Genomic DNA, 17,023 nt, shown 5'->3' with positions numbered 1-17,023 from the left:
AAGGCAAACTAAATTTTAAAAAGTTACCATATTTTCTATCAAAAGGTTTTTTACACTTTTTGTTTCGCATGTATCTAATTTAATTTTGAAGCGTTTTGAAACTGAACACACAGGATACATTAAAGTACTTTGCAAGAGAAAAACAAAAACTGAGGAAAATAAGGCAAATTTGACTGCAAAAGCGTACTAATTTGTGACCCAGGCAATGTTATTTATGTCTGCAATATAACATCAACAAGCCTGCGCATTTACAGTCCGTGTCCTTGTGCTGTACCTTTATGATTGGCTGCTTTGCGGAGAGGCTTCACTCATTAAATATCATCATATTGCTGATCTTAATGGACCTAACAGAGCAAAAATAGAAAAGGACAGCTGCCTTTTAATACCAAGCACTGAGTATGTGGGTGTGTGCGTGTGAAAGAGAGAGAGAGTGTGTGTTGTTTCTTTTCAGAAAGCTAAATCAATAATTCTGCAAAACACATACTTGAATCTTCAAATCCACAAATAAAGAGAAGCTCATTAGTGAATAACACCAAAACACAGCAGTGTATTCAACGCCTTTGATGAGAGCCGATGCCCCCCCCTTCCTTAGCTCGCTGTTTGCAAAGGAAAGTTTGTGCAGTGAGTCACAGGGACATTGAGGCCCTTAGAAAAATGCACAAACATTTTTCTTTAACATTCGTTTTGTGGTTCAGTGGTTAGCTTTTGCAGAAAGAGCCGAGCAAGGGAAATAAGGCGTGGTGCGTTGCTGAAATGTACAGCGAGCACATGAATTCATGTGGAACTAACTTGCTCGCCTGCAACACTTTAGTCGAACTCGAAAAAGCCAAATACGAGCAGGCTGAAAGGGTCACGCAGTCTCTGACAGCAGAGTGACGTATCTCGTGCCATGTGCTGAAACACGACAGGGATCAGGACAGAAAATCCAATTAAACCGTCTTGACGAGCTTTGACTGTAGCTTGATTTCACTCTGATGTGGTGAAACACTCTTTAGCATCGTTAGCAGAATGAGAACCATTAGGCTTCCTCTAGATGAGGTGGAATAAACTTATAAACAAATTAAAAGAATTTTATTCGGTGAAGGAAAAAAAATCACACTAAAATACTGACTGGCTTCAATCTGCTGAAAATAAAAGCTGGGGTGTCGCATTCATTAGCAACGAATATCGAAGTGTTTGCAAGCTGGGCTTGCTAGCAAGTTTGACTTACTAGCTTAGCTGTTGCTAAACTTGCTAGCTTAGTTTAGCTAAATTAGCTAGTTTACTTCATCTAGCTCAGCTTAACTACTTCTTGCTAAACTAGCTAAGGGGTCTTGCTGTTGCTAAATTTAGCAACAGCTAACTTCGCTGCTGCTAATCTCGCTACAGAGGGATGAAAAAATGAAATTCATGTTTTCACACAGACACCTTCTCAACCTAAAAGTCTTGGAGAAGTTGGAACGTTTATGTTAGTTATTATGCAAATAACTAACATATATTACTTATTTGCATAATTATCCATTCAGATTATTGTAGGGTTTTTATTTTGTTTTTTTTTTATTTTTGACAGTTGTGTTTGATATCAGTTGAATTCGAGAGGATATTTGTCAAATTAAAAGGTGGTAAATTATTGATCTTATTTCTATTATATATTTGTTAATGCGAGGAAGCTGGAATTTCCAGCGGTGTAGAGTAAACTTTGGAGAGCCGGGCTTGTTTGTTTGGCTCCGCTCTTGAATCATTTCCTCCTCCGTTGATGTTTCGCTGCAGGCCCTGGAGTGACAGCCTCATTTCCGGGCCTTTACAGTTCCGCTTTGGCGACATCCAGCCAATTGACCTGTAGAAGTCACTGCACATCAAAATCATCAAGTCGAGAAAGGTGGGGGGGAGCGGATTAAAATGAAAACACATCTCACATGTCGTGCGTGTTGCCTTGTTGTACACCAACTCCCCCCGCCCCCTCGACTTCCTCAATCCTGAGGCTGAAATGAGCTAAAAGCAGAAAAACAAACTGTTAAACCCCAAAAGTGGCGAACAGATATGAAAGCTTGAATGCTGAATTACAGGACGAGAGAAGAAGAAATGTTGAGAAAATAAATGCACAAAGGCAACAAATTATTTACATATCTCATCTCTGGTCTTCGTTTCTGCAGGCTGTCAGAGGGTTTTGGTTACAGGCAAGTTCATTATCAGACAACACACAGACACAGACACATATGCATTCATGCGGCTGCTCTAATGACTTCCACAAGCAGCAGGTCTGATTGTGTCAGGAATCTGTGCCTCCGATCAATAAATTTGCCGGATAAATGATCCTGAGTCGCAGAGGGAGCGAAAGGCCAGAGAACAGATTAATCACCACAGCCCTGACACCAGCACAGATACTTTACAACAATGTCCCTCGAACACCATCATCAGGAAATTTTCTTGTTGAGAGAAAACCTTGGCCTTTGTTATATTAATCCACCTGTGGCCCCTCTTTCAGACTTTCTATTTAAAAAAAAAAACCCAGCTTCCTGTTTGATCAGTTGTGATTTTTCAATATCTCACGACACACAACTTGGACGCATTAATCAGAGACAATCATGGTACCTCTGGAAAAGCTGCAGAGAGCCACGGCTCGGGTAGGAATCTCTCAACATGGCAGCTATTAGTCGGCAAGAAAAATGTCCAATTTTTAGTTTGTCACATCTTTTTTTAGAGCAAAAAAGAACAAAAGGAGTTTTCCCCTCACTGCTCTTTGCAGTTGTAGCTTCCTGGACAGTAGGGGGCGCTCTGGAAATCTATACCTGATTTTTCTCCTTATAAACCACTAAAAGACTGGTTCACCTTTAGGTTCCTGATTACTTTCTGACTGGTTATGTTGATTATTGAAGTTATAGTAAAACATTTCCTTCATGACTACATAAAAGAAACCAAGGAAAGTCTCAAAGCCAAACCTCTTGCCTGTTTTTTAAAAAATGATCTTGTGACGATTCCATCAAGTCTTAAGCACAAAAGAGAAATATAATGTGAACCTACAGTTAGTTTAATATGACACGTTTCTCCAAAAATATAGCAAATTAATATTTAAAACCGTGTTCATGTTTTAATGTACTTTTTTTTTTTTTTGCAAAAAGATTTGATCCTATTGTTTCTTTGCATTGATTCAACAGCTCAGTTTGGTTTCACGTTACGAGATATGAAATTGTTACGACTCTATCCTCCAATTAACCCCGAGTTTGGAACCGTTGAAGATAAAGTGAGCTGTGACACCTGCACATTAATAAAGACAGAAGAAGAAGAAAATGAGGGCTGACTGCTGTGCGCGTTTGTGATCCCAGTAGAAGCAACTCTGCTCCGAGAGGCAGAGACGGGAGACAAATGGGTCATCCTGCAAATGTCAGGGGTAAGCGTCTGGTGTCAGTGATGCTATTTGTAGATTCATAACTCATCTGAGCGATGGGGGCAGAGGGGGAGGTGGCGGATTCAGCCCAACCTGCTTTGAGGGGAAATTGCTGATATCCTGGGAGGAATTTTTCAAAGCGCACAGAGAGATTGTTTTAAGCAGGTGCTTTTCCAGAGCTGCAGGTCTGCTGAGGAGATGGCCTCTTATTTAATCAGTCAAAAGCCACAAGATTTTTTTTTCTTTTAAAATCATCCAAGCTGAATATGAATGGCAATAAAGTAACAAAGTGCATTCAATAAATGCCTGATTTGCAATAATTGGAAGGAAATTGATGTTTCTAATTAATCACAGGGAGATCCTGAAGCTTTGACCGGCTCTGCATGTAGTTTCACATTTTATCATTATCATTCAAAATCCGGCAGTCTGCGTGTCTACATGCAATGGAACCACAGAAAAACAAAAGGCAAGTGGACGTAATTTCAATTTCAGTTCTGTTCAATGAAAACTTTATTAATGTCACAGAGTCCTGGTACATAGTAGAGATGAAAAAAAATAGAAAGAGGGAAAGAAATTATTTAGTACAAGTACAATAAGAACAAAGTAATCATCCATTGACCTCAAAATGAAATATTGCATTAAAATAAACAATAGCTGACATTTTAAGCAAATATATTAAACAGCAGAATAAGTATCAGAATAAACAAATCAGTTGTAATCAGGAATAATTCTTACTAACAAGTGTAACGTCGTTTTTTTGTTTGTTTTTTTATCTGGACTCAGAGGTCATTGACCAATATTTAAAAGTGAGAGAAAGCTCCACAGAGAGCCTCCCAGCTGAGAAAGTCTGACCGGATGAGCCAGTAGGAACCGGAAGAACTGGCCCTCATGCTTTATGCATGAGTGTAGTTGAAAAAGAAGAAGAAGTAGATCATTTAAAAGCTGATTTTAAGGGCCACCTAAAAGCAGGAACAACACATCCATTTAGATGCAAAGTTAGATCTGGGGGGGACAATATTCAAACGACTCGTGACTTTAGTTTTGAGGGCATTTTCACCTCAGACTTGACAAAGGTAACTCGTCGACCGCCCGACCAACCAGTTCTTCTCCAAGCTTACAGCAGGAAATGCTGGTTGACAAATTGTGTTCTCCTCATGTAATGTCAAAAATAAGGTGGCCCTGCAGATAATAGGGAGGGGAGTAGAATGGTTAATGTCCTGCCTTGTGATGGGTTCTAGTGCCTGGAGAAACAAGGGTGTGTGAGTGAATCCTGATTTACGTAAAAGAAGAAAAAAAATCTTCCTTTTGATATTTCAAGCCAGTCAGATGTGGATTTTTCTGTGTTTTATATAATTGACGACTTGTTGCCATCATTTCACAAACCGATGGCTGAAAATGCTTCTCTTTGGCTTTTTGGTTGAAGATGACTCCATCAAGTAAATCTCGTCATCTGGTTGCTTGGGCATCAAGGAACCCCAGAGCATCATACTGCCACCCCTTTGTTTCACCCACAGAATGACGCCCACATACTGTCATTTGTATTGTAATTTCCTAGATGGACAATACAAATCATAACTCAAATCACTGATTTTAAATTTGATTAAATTGGGGAATGAGGCGTCGCTTTTTGAGAACTTTCAGCCTACGTTATGTTGTCACGAAGGGTTGCATTAAATGATTTGCTTTAACTCCTAAAAATAAAGTACAATACAGTCAATTCACAAATTAAAAGGAGGTAAGGCCAAGTTCGTTTGGGTAACTATTTGTAATTTGATTATCTGAAACGTTTTGTGACCAAAAAAAAAGGAAAATCTATGATAGAGCAAACATTTTCTTACGCAACCATACATGCCGGACACATAGAATGACGATGCCTCGTTTAAAATGTGTTATTGGAAATCTTAGCTAACTTTATGTACAACCAATGTATTTTTGTTGCACGGCAGCATAGAATGGAACCCGATCTGTATATCACTTTTCTAAAATGGCTTATCACATTGTGCCAGACCCCCAAACAAATAATTCTGGCAAAAAAAAATGATTTTTTCAAAAAAGCCTATCAAAAAAATGACAAAGGACATTATTTTAGGTAGGTTACAATATTATAGATAAAAATAAAAACTAGACTAAATGGATCAGAGAAATTAAATTTAAGTAGAAAACAATACTGCCCTCTTGTGCAATAAGCTCCAATTATTCTTAGGAAAGTCTTCCCAAACGTGTTCACCATCAATGAAAGACTAATTATATAGAGAGTAACAAGTTATTGTTTTGTCAGTTTATTAAAGCTTTTTAAAAAAAGGTTTGATAAAAATAAAAATGTCAGCTGTATATTACTGTCATATTTTAATCTCTTTGCCAGATTGAGTATCTGGCACCAGCAACTATCAACGCTTGTTGTTAAAAATTCAGAAATTTAAAGTGATTAAGTTGGAATCAAGTAGAAATACCTTTTGTTGCTTTTGAAGCTTTGGAGAAGGACGAAAAACCACAACACAAGAGATTTTATGGGAAAATGTATTTACAAATAGATTATATAGCTGCAGAGAATCTGAACAAGACCTACTACAACAAACATTTATTTAAAAATGCCTCTAAAAGAAAACCTGAAAATGTACTCACATTTATTCTGTTTTAAAAGACAATAAAAACATACAGTTTAAAGCTCAACATTTTCCATTGCTTTCTTTTTGAAAAAAAAAGAAGAAATATATATATATATACAATAAAAGTCACTGCTCACAAGCAACAACAGTTTCAGGTAGAGTGCCCCAGCTGTGCTTCAAGTGCTCGCTCATCTCATGTTCGGCATGATACAGTCATTTCTGATGCCGTTCTCAAGATTGATATTGAGTCTCTTAAAAAAAAAATAAACAGGCTGGAGTGAACCTTCATCACAAGCGCTTGACGTTTCTCTTGCTGCGAGCGCTGCCCGGGATGATGGCGGTTTCTTTGGAGGAAGCGAAGTGGACATGGGGTTTGACTGTCCGGCAGGGGGTGGAGCCGTGGAAAGGCTCCTGGCAGCGAGTGCAGAAGTCAAAGAGGCAGCTGGCCCGGGAGCAGATGGCCCTCTGGGCCTCGGTCATGTGGGTGGCAGGAGACCTGCAACGTCTGCAGGAACGCAGAGACTCGTGCCGCTTCAGAGTGCTGGCTGCCTGCAAACGAGAGACAAAGATCAGGATTGATGAAGTCGACAAAATTTCTGGAAGAGGTTTTGTCTACTTTTCCTCTCCTGCAGTAAAATTCAGGAGTCCAGCACTAAACTTTGGAGATAAAAACAATACAAAAGAATTAAAACGACAGTTTTAATTCGTACATTATAGTATGTCTGACTGTTAATGACTTGGATTGTGTTATACATTCTACAGGAGGGACAACGTAAACTAAAATACATTAAATTTCATATTTTGGAATGCCTCTCACAGACATACATTATACATCCAATTGATCCAAGAACAAATTAAAAACAAAACAAAAAAGAATCCCCCAATTTCAGTAAGGTTTAACGTACAACATCCCAGATCAATAAGTCATTGAGACATTAGAATAATAAATATCCATCTAAGCAAATGGTTTTAAAAGTACATGACCTTCCTGCTCAAATTAAATGATTAAAACACAAAATACAAAGAAAGTAAAAATCTTAAAAATGTTCACGAGGTTTTCTGGTATTTAGCAAATAGAAATCATTTTGGTGATTCTAAATAAAAATTAAAAGCTTCATCTGATTTAACTTCAGACACTGAGGGAAGAAAAATTGTGTCTTTTTATCAGGTGAATGAAAAGATCAAGTTTCGACTGTAACTTCTTTAAATGTATGCTTTCAATCAAACACCAGAACGTTCTTACAAAACTTCAGTTTGAATATAAAGCACTTTCCAAACCTTAAACAGCCAAGTCAAGCATTATTTAAGGATTTCAATCACTAGCTTGTGGGTTTGCACGAAACTAAGACTTACTTGCACATATTCGTCGAAGCGTGTGCACTGTGAGGGCATGCTGCTCTTCTGGCAGGAAGAAGTGCGTCTGGAGGCCAGAACCTGCATGCAGGACAGCACCACCCTGGATGCACCGACGTCTCTGGTCAGACCGCTAGCAGGATTTCTCTGAGAGCTTCTCGACTCCTAAACGTTAAAAGTCACATGGGTTAGCGTGAAAAACACAAAGCTATCAGGTATGCTTGAAACTGTATAGCATATTTCTTTGGCTACTCAGACTGCCTTGCATTTAGCTCCCACCAATGTGTATTCTGTGAAATGACCAGAGCTGGGGGTGGGGCTCGTCAACACACTGCTGTTACATCACAGATGTATCAACATGTACTGGCTTAGTTTCATGAGGTAACCTAGTAGACGAGTGCCGAGACTTGAGACAAGAGTTTTTTTTAGCTGGTTTATGATGGAGGGGTTTTTTAAAACGAGGCATTAGTTGCCACTACAGCTTTTTCCTAGAAAAATCATGTTTTTTCTCAATAGTTGCCCTTTTAGCAAACTCTAGATCACTTCAACTGTATTTGAGTTACTAGAAGTCTCTTAGCTGTTTATTTGTCAGACTTCTTAGTAGTTGTATTTTCTCCAATTTTGTGACAATGATGTTTAATGCTAAAGATGTTACTTTATAACCTCACTGCTTTAAATTTCTCTATAACTGGCCTGTCTGCTACATTCATTGGTCTTCATAATCCTTGCAGTTCACCAATGTTCTTTAACAAACCTCTTTAGCATTAACAGAACAGCTGGATCTTATCAATTGTGTTTTGAACATTTAAAACAAATGTTTTTATCTGCCTTCCCTGTTTCTATTATGGGCTGATCTATCACAAATGCATCTTATTTTGTAGATATGAGAGGAAAAGTACAATATGCACAGCAATAGGTTTCCGTATCATTTGGTTGGTTGTGTCAGTTTCCTCACCCTGAGAGCCTGCTCAGCTTGCTGACACCTCCTCGCAGCAGCCAAATCCTCACATATGATTTTCTTCCACGTCTTGCTCACATTCTTACAACTGTGATGGAAAAAAACATGAAAATGGAATGTAATCATAAAATATATGTTAGAATATTCAGAGAATATCTGTTTTGTTTTTTGTTTCATAAAGATTGTCTATCGTTATTTTTTCTCCCGAGGAAGAATTAAACTTACCTTATGAGGTCCATGTCTCCTAGCAGAGCCAGGATGTCTGCCAGGATGCTTTTCATGTTCCTGGAAAGCAGAGCTGTGAACACGTCGACGTTCTCCACGCCGATTTGTCCTCCGATCACACGATCCAAAGGATACTTCTCTGCTATCCTTGAGATGACGCTAAAGTCATACCTGCAAAGCACAGCATTCAGCCATCACTAAACAGAAACAACAAGAAATTCTTTCTGAAACACAGTGTGTGATAGTCACAAAAATAATCAGAATGGTGTACAGAATATTCAAACTGAATTCAAATATTACCTCCTATTCTTCTTGTAGCTCTTTGTGAGCTCCTCACAAACAGCCTGCTGGAATCTCAAAATGGGCAGGTTGGGGGTGGACGACAGAGCTGCTGTGCTCCTTCCATGATGATCCACAGGTGTGGAAACTGCCAGAGACCTTGAAAAGCTGATTCTAGTCCTTTGATGGCGGTTTGAGGGGGAATTACTCGATGAAAGCCTTTTCCACTGGTGTGTCTCGGCGACATGGTCCTCTTCTTCATCTCCTTGGTGATCAATATGACTACTCTGCAGAGATAAATAACCACTGTCCTCAAAGTATTCTTCCAGGGCCTCATCTTGCTCTCTGCCAGTGCTGTTCTCTTTGTTATCAACTGCACTGGTGCTGCTCTTAGTGGAGAAGAAGCCAGTCATCTGACCAGCGGGTCGATCCTGAGATTTAACAGGGGCTGGCTCCTTTTTGGGGGAATCTTCGACATAGAGTGCTTTAGACTTTGTAGCAGGTGCTTCTGCTAACGGACTCTTCTCCATCGTGTTCTCTTTAGCAGACTTGACGATGGGACATTTCATGGCACTTGAACAGCGTGTGCTCTGACTGAGCAGTGTGGTGATCTCTGTGGAGACGCAGAAAGAGGAGACACGTCAGGGATCGTGTTTGACTTGTGGACGAGACTGACGCTCATCGAGCCGCATAGCTTCTCTAGAAGAAGTCTAAACTCTCACAGACCCATCAGTGAAGATGCCAGAGCAAATCTTCGGGTCTATCAATCAAATATAGGCTAACTGTACACGTCTTAAAGCTAAATAGTTCATTTTGGCGCGATGCGGATTTGGCGGAAAGTTTTTCTACGTCATCTTTACACCACGTTCGTATCCCCAACAGAGAAACAGGGTTTAAGAACAACATGAAAAATAGGCTGAATCTCCCTTTATGCATGGGTTAGTGGATTTATTGATGATGCTTTTATTAATTCCCCTTATGAGAAAGTGTGTTAGATTTGAAATGTAATGCACGAACTCCATGCAAAGTAGCCTAGAACTAGGATGCAAGTCAAACTCAAATTATACTAAAGTAATGTTCCGTGAAGCTTTCTCTAACATTTTGATTATTTCCTCTTAAGTTGCGTACAAAACTGCAAACCAGTAGCGCAGCTAATCATTCTGTCTTGCTAACACAAAATATGAAACTGCCTCAATAAAAACACAAAAAGGCCCGACTTTAACCTGAAATATAATTAACAAAGACTCATACCTTGAGTTTTCTCCTAAAATGACGTAGAAGGCCTATTGTTTCTGTTCCTTCAGCTCTCTCCGCGCCGATATCTTCCCGACTGAAAAGCCGCTTGACAGAGTTAAAATCCCTCTACATCTGAAAAATCCGCCAGTTGCGGCTTCTTATTTGAAATCCGTACGCAAAGGCGCAAACCAATCACGTTAAAGCAAGCGCTGCGGCTTTGCAGCATCGACCAATGAGATTTGTGGTTGAGCGGAAGTGGCGCGTTTGGTGCAATTACATTGTAGTCCGACGAGAAACATACCCATGACGGCTCCTCTTATCCAGGCTCTTATTTTACTATGTTAAAATATGAAAAGTGGGAGGGAACGTTCTCTGTTAATTGTAAATAAGAAAATTACAAAACAAAAATAAAAAATCCAGTTATCTTCCAAACATGCACGTTTCTGGTTTGGCTTTATATTATATTTATAATACTCCAAGTTACTTTTGTGAAAATTTTGTGCAAGGTAATAATGCAGAGGAGCATTATTGCCGTGTATTGTTAGTGATAACTTGGACACTGTGTTTATTAATTAAAAATCCCACTGTTTGAACTGGAATAGCAACACACCTGAGTTGGAATGTTTCCTGATTATAGTCCCCTCTTAGGAGAAGGACATCGCTGCAGCAAACAGAAAGGGGCGGGGACGGTGGGAAAATGGAACAAAAGCTTCTAAGAGCTCAGGTTTTACTGAAAGTATGTCTTATCTTCTAGAGAGATTCAGAGTAAGCGAAGAAAATGTGTTTTAAAAACGTATTTTAATATATTACCTTTACAGCACACATCATTTATTTAGAAATATAAATCCTGGAAATAATTAACACCAAAAATTTTAAGGCTTTGCAGGCACAGACTTGTGTGACCTAAATGGGGTCTACTTGCTCTAATTTGATCATATATGTGAAATGTTAGTATGCAAAATGACTGTTGCCAGCTTGTGTAAGATAAACACTGTAAGAGACAGCAAAAAAAAAAAAAAAAGTCACACCCCTGCCTGGAATGTGCAAGTAGCTTTTTTACTGGAATTTCTTCAGACAGTGAAAAAATGGCACAAGAGTGGAGTTTCGATTAGCAGCATTTTACACTTCTTTCAAAAGTCTTCAATGAACTGTTGTGTAAATTCATTGGAGTCAAAGTGAAAGTTCAGCAACTGCAGCCCAATTACAACCGTAGTGATGGTCCATGTGTTTGTAAGAGAGCTTTGCATACTGAAAGTGCATTCATGGTAATTCAGTGATAATCCCTGGACCTACCCTGTTGAGAGTCTGTTTTGAAAGGCTCCGTTGTCTTTTCAATTGCAGATATTGCAGATCACTCCATGGCACTCAGTAAGTAATGCATTATATCACAGCATTTATCCCTGTGCTCAATATGGATCTACGCCACTCTCTTTCTTTGGCAAGATGGTAGTTTGTGGGTACTTTAGTTAATCAGCTATGCAGGGCAAAGGAAATTAGTGGTGGAAAAATATTTTATTCAATACTCAAATGATTCCGTTGCTTAGAAAATATTTTGGCCTGACAATCCTTGTTTTTATGTTTTCATTTACTGAAATGAGGATTGCAATGAGCCTATAAAGCCACTAGGGACGCGAACACAACAAATCAGCCTGAAAGAATCGTGCGCATGCGTACCACGACCAACATGTCTGCGCCCTTAGCAAGGTGGTAAAGGAGCAGCGTTATTGCAGCAAGCGTCAATTTTATTGATAGTGGGAAGAAAATTAACGAATAAATTAAGTCGCGGTTTGAACACAGCAATGTCTCCGACAAGAGGGATAACACTCACGGTAGCTTTCAATCGTTTTGCTAGCGCTGCTAGACTTTTTCTCGACTCTGTCAATGATGTTATGTTTCACAATCGAACCTAGTTATAATTACAACATTTCAACTTAGTTCTCTTATTTTATCAGTTTGTTTTGCAGCCGAAACGCTAAATGTATGTTTGAGTTTTGAGACTTCTTTGGATATAGCTTCTGAAAACGTGATTTGACTTTTAAAAAAGTAAGTTTGATCAAATTAAGGTGTGTGTCTGCCCCCTCCCCCATTCTCTTGCAGAATTTAAGGTGTGGTCTTTTTATACACCTTCACCTCTAAAGACACAGATGTGGAGCACTTTGGGGGGTTATATAACAACATGCTCCAAAAGCAGATAAATTCAGATTCTGATTTCTTCACTGTTACAGAAAGAGAGATTAGGTAAAGTATACAATGGCTTCCAGGAGATTTGTGAGCCTTCTCTCCAGAAGAAGTGAGTGGGCACCCCGCTTCCAAAATCCTGGCAAAACTGTTTGCAAGCATTCCACTCATCAGCACGCAAGAAACCAAAGGCTTCTTCATACGGGTAAACAGGTCATGATGATGAAGTTGCTGTCGGTGGATGAGCTATTCGCCAAAACATCCCTGCAGGAGCACCTGAACAAGGTGGAAAAAGAGTATGACGAGTGTTTACAGGCAGTCAATTACAGTGGCGCAGAAGATGAGCGCAGTGAAAATGACATGAAGACCAAGAGAACCAAAGTATCCCTGCTGGCTCCTCTCATCCAGAGCATCCGAGATCTGGACAAGAAGCAAAAAGAGGTCACGGACATGGAGACGCTCCTCAAAGGTGAGCTGGAATGAGGTATTGAGTTGTCATTTATTGAAGGAGCTCGAAACCCGATCACATTCCACAGGTTCTAGGTCTGGGGACTAGTAGTTATGAAGGACAATTGATTTTTAATCCGCTGAACCAACTGTGTTTATTTGATCATTGGTTTTGGACAATTAACCTGGTAAAAGACTGAGTTTCTTATTTGAAATGTAACACCAAAACATTACTTTAATGGAGATGTCTGTGGCAGATACTTACATACTTTTTGGGCAACCAAATGTGGTTAAAGCGGAATTCAGAAAAATAAAAATGGAAAAAAATGTGAAATTTGGCAAAAAGAACAAAAAAAAAAAAACAACGGAATTTGGAAAATAATAAAATGGTTTTAACTGTTTTAAACCATGTTCTTGTCTTCTAAGATGATGATGCGTCACTACGAGAACTGGCTGAGCTGGAAAAAGAAAGCTGCCTGCGGGATATTCAAAATCTGAGACAAAAGGTAAAACTAAAAGCGGAAAAATGAAGTGGAAGACCAGAAAACAGTGATTTGCAACGTCAACTAATGTCATGCAGTTGCAGCGTTGTGCTGCACTTTTTTTTTTCTTTTTTTTTGTGATATTTAACACTCACATTTCTCGTTGACCTTGCAGGTTTTGGAGCTACTGATCCCCAAGGAGGAGGTCGACATGAGCGACCTCGTTCTGGAAGTCACAGCTGGGGTCGGTGGTCAGGAGGCCATGCTGTTCACCGCTGAGGTCTGCTCAAGATCTTAGATAAAGACCCTTGGAATGTATAACTGGTGATGTAGTTAGAGAAGATATGCTGTTGGGATCTACAGCTGTTTGTTGTCCTCTCTCCTGAAGATGTTTGACATGTACGAGGGCTTCGCTCAGTACCACGGCTGGTCCTTCGATGTACTGGAGCACATGTCAAGTGATTTAGGTCAGTTGATCTTAATATTTCGTTTACACAGTCATGTTATTGTTCAGGCAAACTTTTTAAAAAACACATTTCCACAAGCCCTTCAGCTCTTTTATTAAAACTGCATTGTCAGATTTTATATGGCAATGCTGAAAACAGCAGTTCCACTTTTAGTTCAAACAGAAGTAAGATGGGGTTATCATTTGCATATTTCTCACATAAAGTGTTGTTGACTCCAGGAAGCAGGAAATCAGCTAACCATCTAACCAAAACAGTGCTGCAGATTGCACAATCATCTTCAGCCCACTGCCTATGAAGTAAAATAGTTAGTTGTTTTTGCAGAAAATATAATTCAGTTCTTTTAATATAAAAACTATGGTTGCTTTTAAGACTCACCTGATTAAAAATATGACAGAAACATCCACATTTTCTTTGTAGCATTTTTTCAGAACAGACCTTAAATGCTTTATGGAGTTTACACCAGAGCGTGTTTGTATTGATTTTGCTATGGCAGATTACTTTTTAAGCTACGTATCTTAAAAAGTATCTCACCTCAAACTTAGAAAGGACACCTATTTCCTTTTTCCTTTATGATACCATCGCAGTAACTGCTAACAAACTCAAGAGGGAGCTCTTAGCTGTGGATCAAAATCCTGTATATAATTAGGCTCTTCACTCCAGTTGGAATTGAAATAACTCAAGAAAGTTTTCCCTCTGCCTTTTAAACCTAACTAATAAAATATGACAAAAAACAAAATTTACAGGTGTAGTTCAGAAAGTTTGAGATTGGTTTATTATTTTAATATATAACCTGTTACAGATGACAGTGTGATTGATTTTCAGACGGGCTTACTTTCTGTCAGGTAGTCACTGATCAGAAACGCATCATTCATTCTCTCTCTACGTTCCACACAGGAATACCTTTGGTGACGCACCGCTTCCTGTCCCCCTTTTCCAGTGACCATATCGGTCGCATTCTGTGCGAATAATTATATGAAAATGTGACGGTGGTTTGAAGTTAAATAAAAGTAGAGTTTCCATGAACTGAAGTGAAGGGTTTTTTTTGTTTTGTTTTTGAAGTCTTTGGTGTTTAGCCTTTAGCCTCCATTACCATCTAATCTGAATTCAGACTTACAGAAGACATCAAAAGCGTTATCTGCTGTCGGTAAGATATTAACTGCTAAAAAAGTTTCAACAGAACTTCACAGCATCTCATTGCAGTAGTAGGATCCCCGAACCTGAATACGTGTTCACGTAAAGCCTTTTACCAATCTGCGGTGCTGCCTGCTTCAATGTTACCAGGCGGACTGCGGCACGCGTCAGCCAGCATCAGCGGCCCGCACAGCTACAAGAAGATGAAGTTTGAGGCCGGAGTTCATCGAGTTCAGAGGGTTCCCAAGACTGAAAAACAGGGAAGGATGCACACCAGCACCATGACTGTGGCTGTGCTGCCCCAACCAACTGAGGTGCGGCTGAATTTTTACACATGATAAAAACATGGACAGTCAATACAGACAAATCTGAATAGAAATTGGTGCATAAATTCGAGCATGCTGTTTAGTGAATATGATGCATGCCAGTGGGAATGTTGAAATGATGTTTCTATTACAGAAAAATAACAAAGATACATTTGGATTTGGACCATTTGTTTGAATTTCATCAAACGTTACAGTATGTTACATTAGATGATTAGGGCCACTGAGGAAAAAATAAATAGAATTCTGACTTTTTCTTTCTGGATTCATCTGTGATCAAAAGTTTGAATTCTGAGAAAAAAAATTTTTTTCTTTTCAGAGGCCCTACTTCTTTTCCCATACTTCTGTTATCAGAAGTCTGTGTAGTTTCTGCAAGATTTGCAGTTTTGCTGATTATCCTCTGACTCACTTTTTTTCTTTTTAGATTTCTTTCACCATAAACCCAAAGGATCTGAGGATAGAGACGAAACGAGCGAGTGGAGCTGGTGGTCAACACGTCAACACAACAGACAGCGCAGTCAGAATAGTCCATCTTCCAACAGGTAAAGCGCATTACTGAAAACCAAATATAACGCATTTTTGGTTTGATACTCTGAGGAACTTAACTTCCATAGCTGCTTTTGCGTATCCCCACTGGAATTTACAGTCATTTTGATTCTTAAGAAAAATTAAGAATGAAATGCAAGGTTTTCTTAATCAAGCCCTAAATGAAGAGAATAAGTTCTTAAATATTGGCTTGTGTCTGTCAGGATTGGTTGCAGAGTGCCAACAGGAGCGTTCCCAGCTGAAGAACCGGGAGAAAGCCATGAAGGCTCTGACAGCAAAACTGTACAGCATGAAGCTGGAGGAAGAGACCAGCAAGCGCTACAACCAACGCAAAGTCCAAGTAAGATTCTGTTTGTTTAAAAATAGTTTGATTTAATTAATGACAGATTTAAAATGTTAGGTTTTTATACCTCACTGTTGACAAAAAAAAATAGACCAACTACAATAACTTTTTGATGATGGTATGAAGAACTATTCATGTGAGGTGTTTGAGATGTGTGCAAAATGACCAAACACGATATGTCGCCTCTTGTTTCTTTTTCAGGTCGGCACCAAAGGCAGAGCGGAAAAGATCCGGACCTACAACTACGCTCAGGACCGCGTGACAGACCACCGCATCAGCATGACGATGCACAACGTCAGGGACTTCCTGTTGGGGGGGGACCTGTTGAACGAGATGAACTCCTCGCTGCAGGAATTCTCCAATCAGGAGACGCTCATGGAGCTGCTGGAAGAGTGCAATCAGGAACCATAAGTACAGCCACAGATGGAGAGGAAATGTTTTAATGCAACATTGGGATATTGATCACTTGCACTCCACCTTGAATTCTCATTATTATTTGCCACTGTGCAATGAACTGAAGTTGAAGTAGCTTCTTCAAATTGAAAGACTTTAGACCTTGACTACATGGATTTGTACAAGTGAAAAGTTATAATTTTTTGAAGGCTTGTCATGATTTTACTTTCAAGTTTTTCAAATTGTCTACTAGGTAAGTGACAGTGGTAGATGTTGTTTTGACTTCATAATTATGAAATACTGAGTGAAGGATGAAACTCGGTTTCTTGGCAGAACAAATGTAACATGATTTGATAAAAGGTCCCCTTCAGTGTAGTCCAACCTCGTGCTCTTTTTAGTCATCAACAATTTAGGCTGGCATATCTGAATGGATATTTGACCACGACTCAACAAAACTGTTAGTGTTATTAATGAGGTAGGCTTTGATTCAGTTCCTTTTCAATTGAGTTTATATAGTGCTGCCAACACATCAAAAGTCACTTCAAGGCACTGTACAAAGGAAAATTAATTAAAGCCAGTCAAATAGGCAGATTAAAAGTCAATTACATACATTCTAAATTGATCCGAATTGAAACTGAGCAGTGTAGTTTCAAAGGCTCGACGTTAATTTGCTTAATCTGATCTAGAAACAG

The 17,023-nt window shown here is 39.2% G+C and overlaps 2 protein-coding genes across 2 annotated transcripts; one reads left to right on the top strand and one right to left on the bottom strand.

Moving 5' to 3' along the window:
* Window positions 1-5,882: 5,882 nt before the first annotated feature.
* fbxo5 (F-box protein 5) lies at window positions 5,883-10,143 on the bottom strand. Its single transcript, XM_055029700.1, has 6 exons — window positions 10,037-10,143; window positions 8,807-9,398; window positions 8,507-8,677; window positions 8,279-8,369; window positions 7,324-7,488; window positions 5,883-6,519 (listed from the first exon to the last, which is right to left on the bottom strand). Exons 2-6 carry the CDS (start codon window positions 9,352-9,354, stop codon window positions 6,259-6,261), a joined length of 1,236 nt encoding a protein of 411 aa, XP_054885675.1. The 5' UTR covers window positions 9,355-9,398; window positions 10,037-10,143; the 3' UTR covers window positions 5,883-6,258.
* A 1,572-nt stretch (window positions 10,144-11,715) lies between these two features.
* On the top strand, window positions 11,716-16,706 carry mtrf1l (mitochondrial translational release factor 1-like). The gene is made up of 9 exons (XM_055029460.1): window positions 11,716-11,850; window positions 12,119-12,668; window positions 13,073-13,152; window positions 13,304-13,408; window positions 13,517-13,595; window positions 14,877-15,040; window positions 15,474-15,591; window positions 15,799-15,935; window positions 16,140-16,706. The coding sequence occupies exons 2-9, from the start codon at window positions 12,272-12,274 to the stop codon at window positions 16,347-16,349; spliced, it is 1,290 nt and encodes a 429-aa protein (XP_054885435.1). The 5' UTR covers window positions 11,716-11,850; window positions 12,119-12,271; the 3' UTR covers window positions 16,350-16,706.
* The last annotated feature ends 317 nt before the right edge of the window (window positions 16,707-17,023 follow it).

This window comes from Poeciliopsis prolifica, unplaced genomic scaffold (assembly GCF_027474105.1).
Source record: "Poeciliopsis prolifica strain line A6 unplaced genomic scaffold, Auburn_PproV2 SCAFFOLD005, whole genome shotgun sequence".
NCBI lineage: Eukaryota > Metazoa > Chordata > Actinopteri > Cyprinodontiformes > Poeciliidae > Poeciliopsis > Poeciliopsis prolifica.
Note: the sequence above shows the minus strand (reverse complement) of the source record. Positions and strands in the feature narration are given on the sequence as shown.